This window comes from Cupressus sempervirens, chromosome 2 (genome assembly GCF_028749045.1).
Source record: "Cupressus sempervirens isolate cs-2001-9-10 chromosome 2, ASM2874904v1, whole genome shotgun sequence".
Classification (NCBI taxonomy): domain Eukaryota; kingdom Viridiplantae; phylum Streptophyta; class Pinopsida; order Cupressales; family Cupressaceae; genus Cupressus; species Cupressus sempervirens.
Window position 1 is genome coordinate 123670993 of NC_143119.1, and position 22595 is coordinate 123693587.

At 36.6% G+C, this 22595-nt stretch overlaps 1 protein-coding gene across 7 annotated transcripts in view; it reads left to right on the top strand.

The window, feature by feature from the left end:
- SOS4 (pfkB-like carbohydrate kinase family protein) overlaps positions 1-22595 on the top strand; it is a 106680-nt gene that overhangs the window by 61627 nt on the left and 22458 nt on the right. For 4 of the 7 annotated variants that reach the window (XM_089812886.1, XM_089812881.1, XM_089812883.1 and 1 more), the window contains exon 10: positions 15841-15897. In XM_089812886.1, the coding sequence (XP_089669012.1) occupies positions 15841-15897 (57 nt within the window). Of the gene's footprint in view, positions 1-15840; positions 15898-21146; positions 21171-22595 lie in introns of all 7 variants that reach the window. The other 3 variants (XM_089812880.1, XM_089812882.1, XM_089812884.1) reach the window with 1 other exon arrangement.

The following is a 22595-nucleotide window of genomic DNA, read 5'->3' on the forward strand; positions in this document are numbered from 1 at the left end:
AATCTAAATAAAGACCACTCAAGCATATGCAAAGGGTGCACTCTGGGCAAGAACACTAGAAGTCCATTTCATGATAGCACTAGGAAAACAAATAATGTTTTGGAATTGATTAATTCAGATTTATATGGATCTATGTCTGTTCCTTCTCTTGGAGGATTCTGGTATTATATTTTGCTCATAGATGACTTATCTAGGAAAACTTGGATTTACTTTTTAAAATGCAAAGAATCAAAAGAAATCCTAAAGAGATTTGAAGAATTTAAAACATTAATTGAAAACCTTTTAGGACACAAAATTAAAACCCTTATAATTGATAACGGAGGGGAATAAACCTCAGACTTGTTTAAAAGGTTTTGTAAAGAATCAAGGATTAAGAGGAAGTACCTCGTTTCTTATAATCTAGAACAAAACAGAGTGGCAGAAAGAAAGAATAGGACAATTATAGAAATTGCTAGAGCTATGAATTTTGATCAAAATCTATAATATTATCTTTGGGCAGAAGCCTCTTTTTTTGTTGTCTATATTCAAAACAGAAGCCCTCACTCCTACCTTAGAGATAAAATTCCTGAAGAAGTATTTACTAAGTTTAAACCCAATAATAGTCATCTTAGGATTTTTGGGTGCCTTGTATATATCCATGTTCCAAAAGAAAAAAGAACCAAGTTAGAACCCTTTGGGAGGAAAGGTATTTTTGTAAGGTATAGTGAAACATCTAAGGCATATGGGATTTTCATACTTGGATAGAAAAGTATTGGACATTTTAGGGAAATGATTTTTGAAGAAAATCTTGCATTCAAAAGAGCCCTAAGTTCTAAAGAACCTTCTTCTTTATCTAGTTCTGAAAGAAATAATGAATCTAGGTCCTAGAGGGAGAATTAGAAGAAATTGAAGATGAAATTCAAAATCTGAATCTTCAAGAAACTCAAAATTCAAAGAAGAGACCACTTTGAGCCATTAAAATAGTCGAGGCAGCTCAAGACTTTGCTACACCTTCTAGAACAGTCAAAGAAAGCAAAAGACCTAAAAGATTCTCTAGTTATACAACAAAAATGAGTGATTTATCCAAAACAGAACCAACCAATCCTTCTAATGCTACTAAACATACAACTTGGAAAGAAGCTATGACAGAAGAATACCAATCTATTATGAAAAATGATGTTTGGAAAATTGTCCCAAGACCTAAAGAAAAATTTGTTGTTTCTTCCAAGTGGATATTTAAAATAAAGCATACTGTTGACGGTAGCATTGAAAAGTGTAAAGCTAGATTTTTAGCCAGAGGATTTTCTTAGAAGGAAGGGTTTGATTATGAAGAAACCTTTGCTCTTGTTGCCAGATATACCTCCTTAAGAGCAGTCTTAGCAATTGCAGCATCAAAGGGATGGAAAGTACATCAGATGGATGTAAAAACAACATTCCTAAATGGAAAGATTACAGAAGAAGTATATCTGGAGCAACCTAAAGGATTTGAAACTCATGATCCTAATGCTTTTGTTTGCAGGCTCAAGAAAGCTCTCTATGGGCTTAAACAGGCTCCCAGGGCCTGGTATGAAAGAATTGATAAGTACCTCACTAACTTAGGATTTTTTAAGAATGAAGCCGATCCAAATTTATATTATAAAAGAGATAAAGATGATATGGTAATTCTGATACTATATGTTGATGATTTACTAATAACAGGTGATGATTATCTCATAGATCAGTGCAAGAAAGATCTAACTAGAGAATTCGAGATGAAAGATTTGGGACTCCATTACTTCCTAGGATTGGAAGTACGACAGAAGTCAAAAACAATATCATACTTAATCAAGGGAAGTGTACATTAGACATTTTGAAGAGATTTGGAATGTGGAATTGCAAGCCTATGTCTTCTCCAATGGAGACTACTCTACATAAACTTAAGGAAGTAGCAGCAGAATCACTTTCCATAGATCCTACTCTCTATAGATAGATGATTGGGTTCCTTATGTACTTAGTAAATACAAGACCGGATATTTGCAAGGTTCTTAATGCCTTTAGTCAGTTTATGTGTGAACCAAAGGAGATTCACTTAGCTGCAGTTAAACACATTATGAGATACTTACAAGGCACTCTTAATTTTGGACTCAAATACGAGAAGGTTGGCTTAGACTTACATGGATTCTTTGATTCAGATTGGGGTGAAAGTGTTAAAGACAGAAAAAGTACTTCAGGATGCTATTTCAGTTTAGGATCAGCGATGATATCATGGATATGCAGAAAGCAGTCTTTAGTAGCTCAAAGTTCCACAGAAGCTGAATACATTATAGTAGCGATGGCCTCTTGAGAAGCAGTCTAGCTAAGGAAGTTACTTGTGGGATTATTTGGGCAAGCCATGAATCTTACGATTATTCATTGTGATAATCAGAGTTTCATCAAGCTTTCAATGAATCCAGTTTTTCATGATAGGTCCAAGCATATTGAAATTCCTTACTATTATGTAAGAGATATGGTAGATAGGAATTTTGTAAAATTAGAATACATTTGCACTGCAGATCAGACAACAGACATACTCACCAAACCTCTATCTAGAGTGAAGATAGAACACTTCAGGAGGAGACTTGGTATGGTTGAGTTGTAATCCATTTCTACTCTTTAAATTATTAATAAAATAATTTTATTTTGTTAGGCTATTGACTGTTATGGGCTCCACCATTTGTATTCATTATTTAAGATATGACGATCTCTGAGATAATGAACACTTGCATAAAAGACATTATGAGAGATGACAATCTCTTAGATAATGTGCTAAATAGTAGAGTTCTACTGTAAGATCTAGATGAGTTTAAGATCATATTGTGATGTTGACATTATTGTCAATGAGTCACAATTTGGATAAGGAAGAATTTTATTATTTTTCTAGATTTATCCTATTTTTTGGTAGATCTTAAGCTCAGGATCATGATTGTGATATAGAAATACTAGTATCTATGAGTCACAACTTGGATAAATGAAGAAATCAAATAACTTTTCAAATTTATCCTGTATCTTATCACTAGTAGTAGTAATTTGTCATATCACAGGTTTAGTAATATGACATTGTATCATGTGTTCTATAATACCACATACTAAGAAGATTCAGATAGATATAGAGTATTAATTCTTGCTTATTCATCTTTATTGATGTTGCTAAATATAATATCTCTCTGTATGATTATCAAGTTAAGAGGGAGTGTTAAGTATGTAACCCGATAATCCTATAGGTTTGAATGCGCAAATCACACTTGATTTTCTCACCTTGAATATCATACGATTGGCATTAAGTTTTATACTTTCCTTGTGAGCCGGCGATTTCTAAAGGATTTGTTTAATATTCATCACTAATCTAACACATTATGTTAGAAATTAATATGTTTTTCTTTGTAGATTGCTGATTTCTAGAGAGGAGATATATGCTGATTAAGGAAGGGACATGTCCCTCATGTCCCTTTGAGGGACATGCCCTTTAGTGATGATATATAGGTAGGTTATTGTTGTAGTTTGAAAGACACACAATTACATTTCCAGTCTGCTCCTTCAAGCAACAATATCCAGTGAATATATATTGCAGAGATATTCCCATTTCAGATCAAATCGAAGGTTGATCATTCCTCCTTGCATCAAAATTTGAGAAGTTCATTTTTCACCACATAAGGATTGTTGATAAGTCTGATCAAAAGCATAGAATTAATAGATTATTTACAAGCTTCACTAAAAAGCTACATGGAAAAGGTGATAGAGTCCCAAGAAACTATTGGCAAACAACAAGAGTTCATATATAGGAACCAAGCATCCATGGGTATGGGCATGGTGGCCTAGAAATTCACTATAGGTGAAGCTGAGCCTATTTAGCTAAGCAGTTCATGGATGATGCATTCTCTGCAAGGTAAAATCTAACCATTCTTATTTAAAAAATAGAAGCTAAAGTGGAAACGGGGACATTTTAAAGACAAATAGTTACTAAATTCCTGGATAACTGAATTAAACAAATGGAAGTTACTTTGGTGTGTATAGTATAATATAATGATAAAATCTCTTTTATTCTTTTCATGGTGTTGAAATTATAATTTATTGTTTTGTCTTGACAAGATAAGATAAGATAAGATAAACTATTAGTGTCCAACAAGAGACCACAAATGGGCTTAAGGAACTGAAGATTATAGGGCATAATAACCCGGCCAAAATAACCCTGGACAAAATCACCCAGCCATAATAACTCAAGGACAAAATAACCCAGGGTCATAATAACCCAATCCAAAATAACCCAGAGTCAAAATAACCCATGGACAAAATAACCCCATAAGATTATAGAGAAAGGAAAACAAAATTTATAAATTACAAGTATATTTCTAAGAAAAAAATTTATTCGAGTTTTCAATTAAAGTGTCAAATTGTGAGCTGTACCTCTTATATAATCTAAAATATTATTGTCATAACCATCAACTAGTTTTTTTAGTCTTCTTTGAGTTCACGGTATTTTTTCTTGCTTGGTTGTGTAGTGTGTCCAGCCATATATTTCTCTATTTTTTTCACTTGGTGACCTTGTTCTTTTTTCACTGCTTTGATGAATCTCCAGATTGAGCTATGCGATGATTGAAGCGATTCACCAAATCCTCTATGCCATCCCTCAATAGAATTATTAGTTTTGGGAAGATCATTTTGAATAGCTGAATAGCAGTTCTACATTGTGATTGGAAACTTGGGTGACTGTCTATTGCCTCTTCTAGTTAGTCTTCCAATCCATGTGTCTTCAAAATAATCAATTATGGATTGCAAAGTCTCCTCATGTTCTATATAATAAGGAGATTGTAGAAGCATATCAAATGCATTGATTACATATATTTGAGGCACAAAAGCTAATGCAACCAGTTTTTTTATCTCAAATGAAAATACTTCATCGACACTGTAACGTGTTTGTAGACCTACTTCTTGAACTTTCCTCCACAAGCACTAAGAGAAATGGGAAAGACATCCTCAAATAGTGATATTTGGAAAAATTTCAGAAATAGCTCCCTTGAAACCTAATTCAGAATCAATAAGTATAGTATTTGGGTTTAGATTAGGTTGCAGTTGTTTTAATTTTACAAGTACTTGTGTATAAGTGGATCTTGTTTTGTTGGTCATAAGAAAATAGACGAGTGGAAATATTGCATCATTTTTCATGCCATGAATTGTGTACAACTGCTGAAAAATACTTAGTACTGTTTTAAATGTACCATCACTAAACCAATTTTCAGATTCTTTTAGTAGTTGCAAATTTTGTGTGGTGGTGAATATTAAAAAACGATTCTCATCATTGCTGTCATGATAAAGAAACTTTTCCCCTTTATTGGTAATTGTATATTCAATTGGTAAGATAAGATCTCTTGATGTCTGAGGATTTGGTGGTGGTGCCTCAAATCTTATTCTTTTCCTTGAATCATTTTGGATAATGCATTGGTTGATGGTATTGCTCTTGCTACCGGTAATGAAATATTAGAACATGTAGTAGAAATGATATTTCTTGTAGAGTCTTGAGTCAAGCACGCCATGTCTTTCATTTCATTCAACTTCTGTGTGACAGTGATCATGTCAATTTCTGGAGCATGATTATGTCCTGTACTGCTAATCACATCACCAGATTCTATTTGTGTTGTAGTATAGCACAAACTTGAACATTTATTTGTAAAATATTCTGCACAATGCCAGATCATTTTATTGACACCTTCTCGATGAAGCAAATATGTGTAACCATTTAAAATGAGTAATTTCTTTTTTTTTTTTGACTTGTTAAAAATTGAAGAGGCATTGTATTTATTAAAAATTATGAAGAATTTCTTGATTTCCTAAAAGTATATTTATTTTTGTATACTTTATAGAAACCCTTGGAAAAATTTAATATAAAGTTAAAAAAATTATATTAAAAAATATTTTTTTTTATGAATTTTGATTTCTCATTTTCTTATCACTCTACACACTCTTCATTCTTCTCCCCTTCTTCCTTCCTTTACTTCTTTAAGCTCTTAATTTTACCACTTTATAAATGCTCTTAATGCCTCTTGCCTTTTGACCTACATCTTTTCATAATAACTCTTATTTAGCTTATTCCCACGAATTTGTCTTTATTTTTATAATTATTTACCATTTTATAAGTTATTTAAGCATATTAAAGATGTTTTAAGGCTATTTTAGGGGTATATAATGGATATATGGTCTAAAAATGACCTAAATATCCTCTATGGTGCCTCATAATCCCTTTTTAAGCATACTAACTAGATCTAGAATGACTGAGTTATTTTGTCCATGGGTTATTTTGACGATGGGTTATTGTGACCTTGGGTTATTGTGTCCTTGGGTTATTATGGTGGGGTTATTGTGTCCTTGGGTTATTTTGGTAGGGTTATTGTGTTCAGGGTTATTTTGGCCGGGTTATTATGTCTGGCACCTAGAACTGAAGATACAAATAGAGGCCAGAAGGCAATAGGACCACCAAACAATGTTTGAGAAAAAAAATGGAAACAAATAGAGCAAGAATCAACAAAAGAGAAACAACACAACGCAAGAGAGACTACAAGACTATAGAACAACTAGTGGTTCATAGTCGACAAAAAGTAACCCCGAATCGAAGGATAACACTCTGCGTGTGAAGAGGTCTGAGCCTACGGCCCGAGAGATGGGGACCGCTGCTGCTGATGGTGTATATGCATATGATCTCTGCGTAGCTACACTGATCTGGTGTGAGTGATAGTAGACGGGCCCCTAGCACACTTGGTTCCTTTGGGAGAGGCAATTGAAGTGAAGAAAGAAGTGATGAGCTGGTGAAGGGAGGCCAACCTAGAGGGAGAAAGCTCCCGAAGAGTGAGATCCTGAAGATGGAAGGTCTCTTGGAGATAGAGTGCAAGGCACCGTTGATCATCGTACTTGAAAAAGGAGAGGGATCTACTCTATTTGAATAGGCAATGAAGCCTCCCACGAATCTTGTGGTAAATCGGGCAATAGAACAGAAAATGGATCTCAGTGTTAGCCACACCCATATCACAACACTGGCAAATCCGCTCATCTTTGCTCGTTTGGTGATCTGTCTGAATATGGAGCTGGTGGGAGTCAACTCTGAAAGAGCCTAATTGGTTACAACAACACATTTGCAATTCTAGTCTCTAATCATTCAAGAAAGTACTTTGTGATTGTCATTACTAGTGAATTCAAGTAGAATGACAGTTGGGTGATCTGCATTTCTACTAACTTCTAATTTGGTATTTTTGAGAGTTTATAATATATCAGTGAAACTTTTTAACATAATTGTAAAAACAAAAACTTGACCCCTATTATTATATGTAACTTATTAATTTGATGATAAACTATCTGTTAGTGATGTAATAACATCATTTATTTATGCCTGAATTTAATATACTAACATTGTTAGTTAAATTTACCACATAACTGCCCTATTTGATGATAAATACAAGCCACAATCTGTAATGTTCCTGTTATAAAATAAATCATTTATCAAACTATTGTAATAGGCCAATTGATTTTATGTATCTCGGACCCATTTTTATCTTTGTTTTCGTAGTTTGTGTTGCCGATAGCTATCTTTGTACACCCTCGTAAAGTTTTCCCTCACGGGTATTCAAGCACGGCTTAGAGGTAGTCTTTAGGTATGCAATTTGGATTATTTCTTTGTATTGCAAATTCTAGTTGGGATTCCCTGTCGTTTGCCATTTTGGAAGTGAAAGATCTTCCCTATTTGGCTCTTTTGGTTTCAGTGGGATTCAATCCTCACCCTAATCCGTCGCCTATAGCACTTCACTCGGATCTGGCAAATCAGAGCACCATCTTTCGGCATTTATATTTCTTGAAGGAATTATCTATATTCGAGTTGTCATTATTTGGTATCAGGATTCTATATAAATCTGTGTTTGTGAACATTCTCACAGTAGAGCTCAGATAACCATTTGTATCCCTCTTGTCCTTCTACATAATTGCTTCTTCTATGGCCATACGGCCTTCACCCTCCAACCACACCTTTGTACATTCTTCCTATCCTCCACCAGTCTACATACAACCTACCGTACGGCCATATCAGCCTCACACCATACACATTTCTCTCCCTCGCCTCTGTACGGTCATCTTGACTGCCGTACGACATATAACAATCTTCGTACGACCCCTTGGTTTGTACTCCAAAAATTCTCCATCGTACGACTCATCTTGCCATTCGTATGGCCATCAATAGCCCTCTCTCGACTGTACAACCCCTCCTATACCAACGTATGACCAGTAACACCATATAGCCTCCAGGTACATCACTGTACGATCTCACACAATTGGGATATCAATTTTTACCCATCCGTACATCACCTTGCTGGTCCATAGTGTTACAATGTTCATTTATTCAGATTCAACGTACATGGGAACATTTCATTGGTATTAGAGCGCTTCGATCCTACCAGCCTGTGGACAGTGAATGAAAGTTGATAGCCGAAAGAGAAGGACACATTCCGTTGATTGAATGGTTGCTGAATCGGAACCAACAACTATCAAACTAGTGGCACCATTGAGGGAACTTGCCAGGAATTAGACACAGATCACTGATACTCAACGACTCATGGAAGAGACTCTGAAGAAGTTGGTGGACCATAAAATATCTGGAAAACAAAATGGTCACAGTGTGGACTCGGTATCGGGTAAATCAAACTCTCATCTAGCACGCTCTCGGCCTTCCATGCCATATTTTCCCCCACGGATAGAGGCACCACACGGAGGGAAACAACCAACCTTTGAAGAGATGTAAGAACTATTAAGAGAAGATTGGAAGAATGCAAATCTTGAGGAAGATATATCCTACAAAGATTAAGCAGATCTGAGAATGAGATATTCGGGAGGCGGAAACATAGGATATTTTAATGATGATCTTAGAAGAAAGTTGAATAAAGTATACCTGTCTCCATTTGATGGATCTAGTTCCATATCTACGCAAGCGTGAGTAATGAAGGCCAATACTTATTTCCAGTGAAATCCTATGCCAAAAGAAGCAATCAAATTTGCAATGCTGCACTTGGAGGGAGTTGCACATGAATGGTGGCATCACGACACCATCACTTTAGGGCATGATCAAATAAATACTTATGCGAAATTTACAGAGAGATTGATAGAGTGATTTGATGGTAAAGATCCGGAACTCAATTTCAAAAATTTGGCACAACTAAGACAAACTAGATCGATTGATTAGTTCATTGCGGAATTTTAGAAATTCTTTGTTTTGGTCACGAATATTTCCAAAAGAAGACAGGTAGTGCTCTTCATGGACAGACTGACAGAACCTCTGAAAGGTTGGGTAAAGGGTTTCAATCTTGCCACCTTGTCGGAGGCAATCAATAAAGCACGGAGTATGGCATCGTCATCGGCGTCATCCTCTCGAAGTTACTCACATTCCAAACTGCCGGCGTTTTCAAGGGACAAACCTCCACCCAGGAAGCCATCGTTGGACGAAGCTACCAGACAGGAACTCCAGAGGAAGAAATTGTGTTTCAATTGCAAGGGACCTTGGGAGCCTGGCCACAAATGCCTCAGAAAAGGGAAGATCCATTACATTGAGGTTGTATCCGACGATGAGGATGAACAGGAAGAAATGTCGGCTAAAGACAATCGACCTCACAATGACACCAACATGGTTAGTTTAAACCGAATGGAGAGAATTGCAGCTTTGGTACGACGCGGAGGGACTATTGCCTTAGTCGGTAGCCCAAGGTGCATAGTTTTTCGTGTACAGGGATTCCTTCAAGGACAAAGGGGTATGGTGATGCTTGATAGCGGAGCCACTCTAAACTTCATTAACTCATCTTTGGTGAAGCGAAGATATCTACCTACGGAGACGCACGCATGCTTTAAGGTCAAAGTTGCCGGAGGGACTCTTCTACCTTGCACGCACCTTGTTCCTCAGCTAAGTATCACAATGGTGAATCACACAGTGACTGAGGATTTCTTCATAGTAGACTTTGATGACATGGAGGTTATTCTAGGCATACAGTGGATGGAGACACTTGGTGAATACACTCAAAGCTTCAAATGGATGGACTTCACTCTTGTTGATGGGAAGAAGGTTGTCCTCCGCGGAATGGAAAATAAAGGTTCAAAGAAAATTTTTGCATGTCAGATGGAGGCAATTTTTCGGCGTGATGACGTTGTGTGGGCGGCAGACTGTTTTATCTCGGCAGAACCTATAAAAGGACAACGAACACCTCCACAAGATGATGAACTCCAGGATATTTTGAGTAAACATGATAAAGTTTTCATAGACATTCCTCCTAGCATACTGCCTCATCGAGGGTTTGAACATACTATTGAGTTGGAAGCAAGAACCAAGCTGGTCATAACCAAATCGTATCGCCATCCTAAGAAATTCAAAGATGAGATCGAAAAGATGATTCAAGAATTACTAGAGAAAGGATGGATTCGTCCTAGTTCTAGCCCTTTCGCGTAATCTGTGGTATTAGTCAGAAAAAAGGATGGGACAATGTGCATGTGTGTGGACTATCGTGTGTTGAACAAGAAGACAATAAAGAATAGATATCCCATTCCAAGGATAGATGAGTTGTTGGATGAATTACATGGCACGGTCTATTTTTCAAAAATAGATCTCTGTTCCAGATACCATCAGATCCGCATGAGGGAGGAAGATGTAGAGAAGACGACCTTCCATTGTCACTACAGACATTATGAGTTTCTGGTCATGCCATTCGGATTGACAAATGCACTTGGTACATTCCAATCATGCATGAATCGCATCTTCAACAAGCAATTACGTAAGTACTTATTGGTATTTTTTGATGATCTTATTTATAGTATGACATGGGAGGAGCACTTGAAGCATCTGAATGAAGTCCTATGTATCATGGAGGAGCAGTCTTTGTTCGCTAAGCAATCCAAGTGTGAATTTGGTATGGCAAAAATATTGTACCTAGGGCACGTTGTCAGTAAATATGGAGTCCAAGTTCATCAGGAGAAGATTCAAGCTATCCTTGATTGGCCTCCCCCAAAATCACTCATGGATTTGCGAGGATTTTTCGGACTATGTAGTTATTACCGGAGGTTCGTTAGAGGATTCTCTCAACTTAGCGCACCCTTAACGGATCTGACAAGAAAGGGGTCTTTCCAATGGAACGAAAAGGCACGGATTACTTTTGATAAACTGAAAAAGGCAATGAGCACTTGTATTGCCTGATTTCACCCAACCATTCATTTTGGAGTGTGACATGTTTGGAGAAGGTATTGGCGTGGTACTGATGCAGGATAAACACCCCATAGCTTATGAGAGCAGGAAGCTTACACAAGCGGAACGCTTATATTCCATCTACGACAAAGAAATGTTGTCTATCGTACATGCACTAACCAAGTTTCGGCAGTATCTAGTGGGTGCCAAGTTTGTCGTCCGTATGGATCACAACAGTTTGAGATATTTTTTGGAGCAAAGGAACTTGAATGAAAGGCAACAAAAATGGGTAAGCAAGGTTCGGGCTTTTGATTTTGACATTGAATATGTGAAAGGGAAGAACAATGTGGTTGCAGATGCCTTGTCGAAGAAACCTGCTATCTGCTCACTAAACCAGATTTCAGCTGACTGGAAGGCATATTTGTTGGTAGAATACTCCAAAAACACATTTGCTTGTGAACTAATGGATGGCAACACTCAGGATGATCGGTATAGAGTGGTGGATGACATCATCTACTATAAGAATCGAATATTTTTGGTGTGGGAATCCAAATTGAAGCAAAAAATCTTGAAGGAAGTACATGACTCACCCTTGGCAAGACACCCGAGTTTCTTCAAAACTTACAGAAGTCTCCGGGAGAGGTTTTCGTAGAAAGGACTCGAAGGGGATGTGTTGCAGTATGTAAGAGAGTGTTCGGTCTGCCAGCAGAACAAGTCCGAACATACTCTACCTACCAAGTTGCTACAACCTCTGCCAATTCTAGAACATAAGTGGGAAAGTATATCGATGGATTTCATAACAGGGCTTCCCAAGGTGAACAGTAAGGATTGCATTTTCGTGGTGGTTGACAGATTGACAAAGTATGCACATTTCTTCGCCATCCCCTCCGACCTTCAGGCTGCACAAGTTGCCGATCTGTTCTTTAGAGAAGTCTTCCGTCTGCATGGGTTACCTCGAAACATCATTAGTGATCGGGATGGGTGATTCATCAGTATCTTCTTGATAGAATTGTTTCAGATGGCAGGGACAAAATTATCGCCAAGTACTAGTTACCACCCACAAATAGACAGACAAATGGAGATTGTGGACAAATGGCTCAAAGGTTACCTTTAGAACTACATCTCGGCACAACAATGATCATGGGTCAAATGGTTACATCTAGGGGAATATCGCTACAATACCATGTACCACATGTCCATCGGAATGACAACATTCAAAGCTCTGTACAGGTACGAATCCCTCTCCTTCATCGACATAGTTTTGGGTGACAGCCGCGCACCAAAGGTGAGGGACTGGCTTTAGGAGGGACAGGACATACTGAGATGCTTGTTGGAAAACCTACAATAGGCACAAAATCAACAAAAGATGTACGCCGACAGACATGGAATGGAGGAGAGTTTCAAAGTAGGAGATTTGGTCTATCTCTAGCTCTAGCCATACTGACAATCTTCATTGAACGAAAAGGGAAAAGAAAAATTGAAGCCACGATTCTATGGCCCTTATCATGTAGTTCGTCGTGTTGGTGAAGTCACGTATGAATTGGAACTTCCGGAGGGAAGTCGTATTCATAACATTTTCCATGTTTCATGCTTGAAGAAGGTTGTAGGGCAAAACGTCACGGTCCACCGGTCAATGAAGAAAGAAAGCTCATATTGGAACCAACCAAGATCATCGAAGTACGTGAGAAGACTCTGCGGAATCGCATGGTGAAGGAATATCTAGTGCGTTGGAAACACTTGCCATTGGACGACATGACGTGGGAAGGTGAGCACATTCTCCAGCACTCGGCATTACATTTGCTTGAGGACAAGCAAAATTTGGGACGGGAGGATTGTAATGTTCCAATTATAAAATAAATCATTTATCAAACTATTGTAATGGGCTGATTGATTTTATGTATCTCGAACCCATTCTTATTTTTGTTTCCATAGTTTGTGTTGCTATCAGCTGTCTTTGTACACCCTCGGAAAGTTTTCCCCGATGGGTATTTAAGTACGGCTTAGAGGTAGTCTTTAGGTATGCAATCTGGATTATTTCTTTGACTGTGAATTCCAGTTGGGATTCCCTATTGTTTGCCATTTCAGAAGTGAAAGATCTTCCCTATTTGGTTCTTCCGGTTTCGGTGGGATTCAACCCTCATGCTAATTCGTCGCTTGTAGCACTTCGCTTGGATCTGGCAAGTTGGAGCACCATCTTTCGGCATTTATATTTCTTGAAGGAATGATTTATATTTGAGTTGTCATTATTTGGTATCAGGATTCTATATAAATCTATGTGTTTGTGAACATTCTCATAGTAGGGCTCAGATAACCATTTGTATCACTCTTGTCCTTCTCTGTAATTGCTTCTTCCATAGCCGTACAAACTTCATCCTCCAACCACACCTCCATACATTCTTCTTGTCCTCCACTAGCCTACGTATGGCCTACCATACGGCCATATCAACCTCACACCATACACATTTCTCTCTCTCACCTCCGTATGGTCATCTTGACTGCCGTATGGCATATAACAATCTCCGTACGGCCCCTTGGTTTGTACCCTTTAAAAAATTCTTCACTGTACGACTCATCTTGCCATCTGTATGACCATCAGTTGCCCTCTCTTGTCCATACGGCCCCTCCTACACCAACGTACAGCCAGTAATGCATTACAGCCTCCAAGTACATCACCATACGGCCTCACACAGTCAGGATATCAAGTTTTACCCATCCGTACACCACTTTGTTGGTCCATAGTGTTATAGTGTTCGTTTATTCAGATTCAACGTACGTGGGAACATTACACAATCAATGAAATATGTGCAATTTAATTCTCTCAAATTTCTTGAGTTCATTCCTTCTAACATTTTGCGTTTGAGCTAGGAAGACTTAGGAAGGGTATACTGATCTAGAGTGAGGAAATCCTTGGAAAGGGTAGTTTGATCCAATTCATTTGGAACAAGAAGATTTCACCAGAGTTTCTATTGCTGAACATATGTTCTCACTTGATGTCAGAGATGTGATGACTGCAAAAGTTTCAAGGAGTATCAACATGATACAACATCTAGAGGAAGGTGAATTACTAGTCATGTCAGTGTCAGATCCACATTCTGAGTTGCGGCAGTACCATTGATTGATATGATTATGAAATTGGCTGAGACATCTCTTTAATATCATGGTGAATCTATTCAAGCTGATGAAAGTGATCTGGAATTCTGCATCCGAAAGTAAGTTAGTTATCCAGACAGTGAATTTGCTTCAGAAACCCTGTTTGCTCCACATTCATTAATGTTCTGGAATGATGTCTTGCTATTTGAATTTAGAATATGCATACCCATGTTTTATCAATATCTATTGTTTGTGGAATTTTGGTGTAGTGGAACATAATGGTTGCTTTACCTGTTTAATGATAGACCGTGTTTGTGTTCCATAATGATGCAGCAGGTTTTTAGTGTATACATTGCCAGAAATCAAGAGTAGATTTTTCTTTAGATCATATTGACCCCAGATAGGATGTGCATGGCATGTTTCCTTGTGTGTAATCATGTTAAATTCTTAGGCCAGACCTATTTCATGTTTGATACGGCCTAATTCAAGATGTGTTGTAAGGTGTGTATTTTTTGGAGATTTCACAAGGATGACCATTGGGACTAGTTAAGGCTACATTGGGACCCACACAACATGTTTCATCTTGTAGAAAAACATGTGGGCTATTGGACCTGGTTCACTACAATTTGATTTAGGACTTATGTTGGAGATTGGTTTGTAGATGCAGTAATCATTAGTTTTGGCTGACCTTTGCTTGTAATTGTAATTTTAATGTATATATAAGGGGCGCTAGGACGTTTTTGGACATAAGTGCGTGTGTACTGTGTATGATTGTAAGTACTTTTGAGCAAGCTCATATTGTGCAAATTGATGAATGATGTTGTATGAAGGGTATTGGTGTAAGAGCACCACCTTCAGAATAATAGATGAAGTGAAAAGTGATGTTCTGAGTTCGATCAATGTATCTGAAGGTCCACATTTCATTATTATTCTCGAGATTAAAGTTATGGTTTTTGAGTTGTTGCTCAGATTGGGGCAGTTAGTTGATGTAATCAGTGGGGTGGTGCTCACATTTGCAACGTGGAATTGGCATCTCCAGTTGGTTGGTGCCTACTTAATGCTTGTAACCTATTCATTTTCTTTTTTGAGGCTGGATTTGGACAGTAGATCCAAGCAGCTAATTCTCACTGGTTTTTCCTGTCTTGGGTTTCCAGTTTCCATGTAATTTGATGTTCTTGTGTGCTTATGCATGTTTGTTTGTTGCTTAAGGGTTATCTCTTATGAAATTTGTTAGAGGTGCATTAAGGTCCTAAGGCTCAGGCTTAGAGATATTCATTATAGTTGAACTAAGTTGAAAAGTTGCATACTTCCCCCGGCCCCCTCCCCAAGTATATTGTGTGCCCTACAATTATGAGCATTTATTTGCATTTGATATATTATTTGCTTGAGTTTGAGCTGATTGATTTACTTGCAATTGCCAATTATATATGAATACGATTGATGAGCTTCTTAACATTACATGGTTTTGATATTCACATGATATAAACTTAAAGTACTCTTTTTTGAGAATGGAAGCCATTGCTAATTTGTCTGTCATTGGTGTTGGGAACTTTTGATAATTGCAGGGGCATCCACCAGAACAGTTCAAGATTGTAATGCCAAAAATTCCAGCATATTTCACAGTAAGTTATTTATTTGTACCTTGAAGATGTGTTTTGAGATTGCTAATATTATAGCTCCGGTGTTATGGGAAACAAGAGTCATATTCTCCAGCTCAAATGAAGATAAGCAAATGGTATTTGAGCACTCGATCAATTACCATATTTTGTGTCTCTATTGTGGCTATTATGTTTTGAATCATTATTTTATTGCAGGAACTGATTGGGTTCAAATGCATATATGGGTCAAATTTACAATGTGAGAGCCAAGACCATTGTCCAGAAATAGACTATGAACAATTACCAAAAAATTAAAATAAAGAAAAGAAAATGCACAACTGTTTGTCAGGCAAAGCATGCGGCAGTTGCATCATGGAGACATGGTTTTGCTTGGATCAGGCAATCTTGCAGTGATCAAAATCAAACTGTCAGAGGTTTGCCTCAAAGTTCTAATTTCCACTGATGAACCTCAATACTAAAAATAAGAGAATTGCATTACTGCCTCGATTATCAAGAACAATTATTAAAAGCAAATATATCCCTCTTACGTGGTGGTGGATATTTTCTTTATTGATTAGAGTGTATGTCAGTGTAGTAGACTTTCAAGTGGTCATGTAAATTTAGAGTCTACACATTATTGAGAGCAGGTGCATAGATAAGAGGATTTGCACAGCTATAATCACATTCTAATATTGAGTAGATTGGGCTCAGGGACTTCTGAGTAGAATATACTCCAATATCTGTGTCTATATATGAAGTCTTGAATGTTGTGGATATTTTATTTATGTCGCTCATGGAATATTGCACTCAACTCTCACAAGGTATTAAAGCTCAGGGTCTATAAATTTTGGTCCTATGGAATCACATACTCCACAAAGCCTTGGTAGCAATATGGGAGATTTTTAGTTGTGATCATAACTCCATTGGGGTTGGATAACAGTAAAGGAAATCCAGACATAACATATTTGATGGATCAATAGGCTTGTTAGGCGGTAGATGCACAGATCTTGTGAGATAATGGAAGCACAGAGAACTTGATTGGAAATAAAATCTGTGAATTCAAGCTTCAGTTACTAAGCATTTTCCCATACACAAGAATTAATGTGATGTACTCCATATTTAGAGAAGAAACTTTTCAGTTTGCAGAACCGATGGCATTTTTCATTTTTGGATTCCTTACAAGATATCGTCAGGGATCTATTCTTTTGTTTACTATACAATTTTTTCATTTAGGGCCTCAAAACCATTGTAGTTTTAGTACCCTGGGATGATCTGATGGGCAAGTCTTTGGTATTTTTGAGATTTGTTGCAAGTTTGTGAGGTTCTGTGCTTGGATCTGGGTATGTTTTGTGAAGTTCTATGCTCAGAGATGGGTCTAGTTTGAACTGGATATTGGTACAGTTTGGCATGCGTTTGGGGATGAGCAGGGATAGTGCAGAGGACAGTGGATTTGTCCCAGGTAAACCAGAAGCAAACTAGATGGGATTGCCATTAATTCGTAGTGAACTTGTCTGTTTTTGACAGTTTTTGTTTTTTGTTTGTTTTGATAATATTTCCATGAACTTTGAGAAATTGACTTGTGGCAGTTCATAAAGAGTCAGTCCATTTTTCTGAAGCAGTTGATGAAATAAAATAATTTGGACTGGCTCAAAATTTCTGAGATGGAGGCATTAGTTATTGAAACTCTAATCGTTGAAAAACTAATTTTATAAGTTTCTCAAAGCTATTCAACCAAACATGGCAAACAGTTGTATATTATTTCTCTTAATCTACTTTTGGTTTTAATTTTTTATTTTTATAATATACATATTATTTATTTGATATTAGTTGATTAGCTGATAGGCTTATTATGTGAGTGTTCAAGCTCAAAATTAAGTATGTTTCATGCTGACATACATCTTTCTGGCAATTGGGAAATAACTTAGCTGAATAAATACCTGTGTGGTGGCAGCAAAATTGATAGTGAAGATTTTAAATGACAAATAGAAATACTGACCATAGTTGTGCTTCTGATTGGGTATAATGTGACTGTCTATTCTCCCGTGATTTTGCATAGATCTTGTATAATGTTTGTTGCAAAGATTGCTTTCTGTCAGATACCACACTGTCAAGAAATTTTTAAATGGCATATTAGGATATCAAACACTGTATATGAATTTGAGAAGTGAGTTTCTTTGAGTAATCACTCTCCATTTCTATAGAGTTTGAAGGCCAACCAAAGCGAAGTTATTAGCTGAGCGAATATTAGCTTACTGATTGTTCAATCAAACACATTTACAATCTCACAAGAATGACCTCATCCTCTTCCAAACAAAATGAAAATAAGTATTCTGTCTGTGCTGAGGTTGGCGTTGCACATACTCAAAACAAATATTATTAATAATGGTGAAGTTAGTCTTGCTATGCATGTAAAATAGCAGCAAAAGGAAGAAGCATGTTCTTGGCTCACCAAAAAAAATCTAATGCAGATGAGGATGAGTGGGAAGAGGGTGAGTAATCACTTGTAAATGCTTTGTTTGGTGGTGCCCAACATCTCCAAGGTACATATGTGTTTCACAGACTTAACCCACTTCCCTGCTCATGTCACCTGTATATATGCTATATTTGTTAATCATTCACTAGTAATTTTACTTCTCATGCAAAATAACAGATGAGTGGTTTCTTCTGTTGGATTTGGAGCACATCTTGTACAAACACTAGGTCTAATAGGAGCAAAGAAGGGAGCCCAAAGATTTGAAATTATTAGTAGGTGAGCAAATATCCAAAAAAGTAAATCCTGTCATGAACTAATAGAGACACACAATAGATTGTTTACTTGGTTAAGATGATACATATGAGAAAAATAGGAGTCTAGAAGTGAAAGGCAAAGATGTAAAACAAGCCATGATGTTCCACAGTCCATATAAGTGATGAAGAACAATTTTGGTAATATGTCATGCCCAAAAATCTGGGCAAAAACTCAACAATTTTTTTTAAAAAGTTAAATAGGTAATAACAACTATGTTTAACACATACAAACCTCGAATACATTGTGGAAAGATGACGACAAGATAAAATTAGTTTTGGGTTTTGAGTTACAAGGTTTAGGCAACAATTGAATTCCGATTACATTTTATAAGGATGCAAAGTCAGTATCCAAACATATTGCATGGGTTTGAGGCCAAGTTCTAGTCCTAGAGTATGACATCATATTCAAGAAGCATTTAGTTCAGGTTGATTAAGTCGATTGGTTGAACCATAGTTTCATGTTTACTAAGGTATGACATCATATTCAAGAAGCATTTTAGGGTTTCAAAGTTCTTAAGTTGAGTTCGAGTTAGATAGGTTTAGTTCAGTAGAGTTTGGTTCACATGCTTCACTTTTCGACATGAGGGCGGAAAAACACCTCAACGTTGACTAACTCGGGTTTTAACCCTAATTGACGGTTAAGTCAACCTTATTTAACTATATTGCATTTCACATCATTAGATTCGATCAATTACATAAGTTACATTAGGTTTTATTCGATACCAAACACTTGTTACGTTTTACTAGGTCAATCCCCTAGCAGGACTAATTCTGCACTTATGAGGTTGACCAATCAATTAATAATACTTCGTTCTAATTGAGAACATAACCTATTAGGACTTATTTAAACATTATATATTTACCATTAAACTAATTACAACATACAATTTATTGTCTAACATAATCCGATTCGTCTTATCAAGTTATCTAGTAAACTTTTTTCTATAACACTTTCAATCATTAACATCTTCTATTAATCAAATTACTAACTTAAGCCCCCTATGTTTAATTATTATTATTTGTTTAAATGTCATCCTAAGAACATTAAAATATCTAAATCAAGTTCATCAAACTATAATCCAACACTATACAAACTTAAAACACAATTTCATTTACATTCCCTAACACTAATTCAACTCTAACCCATGACCACTTCTATAACTAAGAGCCATTTAATTATCCATTAACTTTAACAAATTAAATTTCAAATACAACATAAAATACCATTCTAATATCACCACCAAATCACTAAATAAAAAAAACTAAACAATGTTTACTTAATCCTAAACTAACCTAGTTCCCCTTATATTTACATGCTATTAACCTTTTCCTAGCTAGTTATTTAAAACAACTTTATTTAATTAATCAAAAATCCTTACCTAAGCAAACTTCTATATAATATTAAATCAAATTCACTAACTCTAAGACATATTATTAAATTTCTAAGCAATATTAATAAACACAAATAGTAACCTAACTACCCTCTAAATCCTAACCCACATAGCTCCTATGGCCACTTGGCTGCTTGCCCACCTTTCCCAATGCAAAAGAGCGCTCCCCAAAGTCCTTTGGGTGCTGCCCAAGGACTGTCATGTGAGGCAGCATCCCATGTCCTTGCAGAATGCATGATCTTCTTGGTTTGAGTTTGGGAGAAAGGTGGATATGTTGGGGATTGGGAACAAGGTAAGAGAAATAAAGGTGAGTTGCAAGTTGTTTTTTTCACTTACAGTTTATAAAGTCAGCATGGATCCTTGGGGAGTTGAGGATGATGGGTGGTGTGGGACCCACTCATCCCCTCCAACATTGCATTTCTTAAATATATATTGGGTTTCAGTGCCATAAAGGCATTTGTTTGAATATTGAATTAAAAGGGAATATATGTGCAAGTAGACATTATAAACACATGATATTGACTATTGAAAAGTGGAATATTATATGGGGGGAAATTTAATTTCCTCCCATACAATTTCCAACATCTTGTAGATGCATTTTTTTTTTTTTTTTTCCAATGCATTTTTGGTGAAACTTGAAAATGCTTATACATACAATTTCCAACATCTTGTAGATGCATTTTTAAATTTATTTTTCCAATGCATTTTTGGTGAAACTTGAAAATGCTTATATGAGTATTTTTGAAACTCTTTTTTCCTCTTCTTTTTTTAGAGTAATGGTACTAGGTGTATTTTAAAAGGTTTTAGGGATGAATTAATAGGTAAAATACATTTAATTCAAATAGGATTTTAATATGATGATTTACCATTTAATCCACTATATTAAATTTAGATGCAATTGTAGAGAAAAATATCAATTTTGACCATTGGATTTAATCAAGGACATTAAGGAAATCTATACATCTTTCATTTTGATTTCTCAATGAAATACTGTAACTTTACAATAATCCAAATTCTTTTTCATTCTTGATTGAATCCATGATTACATAAGGATGAATTATGAATTGAATTAACATTTGATTCTTCTCTATTTAGGTGCATTTCAAGCAGGAATTGAAGGTAAGACAATCTGAATCTTATTACAATCCTATGCACTTGTTCAATAAACAATCTCTTTTCCTATTATTAAAAGTGGAATATACAATATTGAATATATGTCCCTAGATCACAATAAGGTACAATTCTTTCTTCAAATACAAGTATACAAGTTTCAACAAAAAAGGTGAACAATGGAGAAGTCTCCAACACAAGGTGACTCAAGAACTGCATCAACAAATCCATTCCAAGTTTGCTCCCTTATTTGAATCCATCAGAGAATCTGCAAATACACACAAGGCATACCATGGAGAGCTCACCTCCCAACCTAGGACTCAATGAGGCCACGCACCGAGCTAGGAGAAACAATAGCCAATTGGGTGACATTCAAAACCAGTTCACAATCACATGATTAGAACATGAGACACCCATCCAAGGTACAAACGAGTTTCACCTTGAACCCATGACAAGGGGTGAAGGTGGATCTTCCATGTAGGAGATGCCAATGTAGAACATACAAACAATGCCTCTTCCAAGGCTAAATATCACATACAACTTCCATACTCATTTCTCCTTATCTCCTCGAAAATAATATCAGTTTGCATTGGCAAGCAAGGGCTAATAACATTGCCATCTTCCCTCTTCTCACCATGAGAAGAGACTCTACACTACCATGGAGTTCAACTAACCCCTTGCCCCATACATGGCCACTTCTTCCCTATCCAAGGGTGAGTAATGCCATCACTCCCTTCACAATTCCCTCAACAAAACAAAGAGAAGAACATGAAAAGAATTGCAAACAAACCCACAATCCCATCCCTCACATGATAATACCACAAAACATAAATTAAACATATGCAAGAGATTTGCAAACACATACTTAAGCTATTGAAAACATAAACAAATATCCATGGCAAAGGAGGTAACCAACCTTCACAAGATGTTATGGAAAAATGAATTTTGAGAAGAGCTTAATCCTCTTGTTGCTCCAATTCCAAAATCCAACTTCTCTAAAAATAGAGAGTGGGTGAACACCCCCTAACTTCTCCAAGGGCCTCTAAATAAGCTTCGGAATCCCACCCACCTAAAATGACAATAAATTTAGAATTGAGCCTAATCCTCTTGGTCATCAACATGTTCCTACCATAAATGCAAGTCTTGGGCAAGAGTATGGACTTGGAAAAGATCATAAAGTTGTTCAATTTTCGCAACCTAAGAAAAAAGAGATATTTTGAGGGACATAAAAGTCAATAGGAGGTTCTAGTAGTTTTCAAAAGGTCCCCAACCCATACCTCTACCACTTGGGTACTAGGATTTCGTTAAAATTGGCTTTTAGGACCACTTTTTGGCCTCTGCAAATGTCTTTACAAATTAACTCTAATCAAGGGGGGTTAAATTAGGCTCCTAATGAAGTCAGTTTTAGGTTAATGGGTTACATTGCCAACCCTA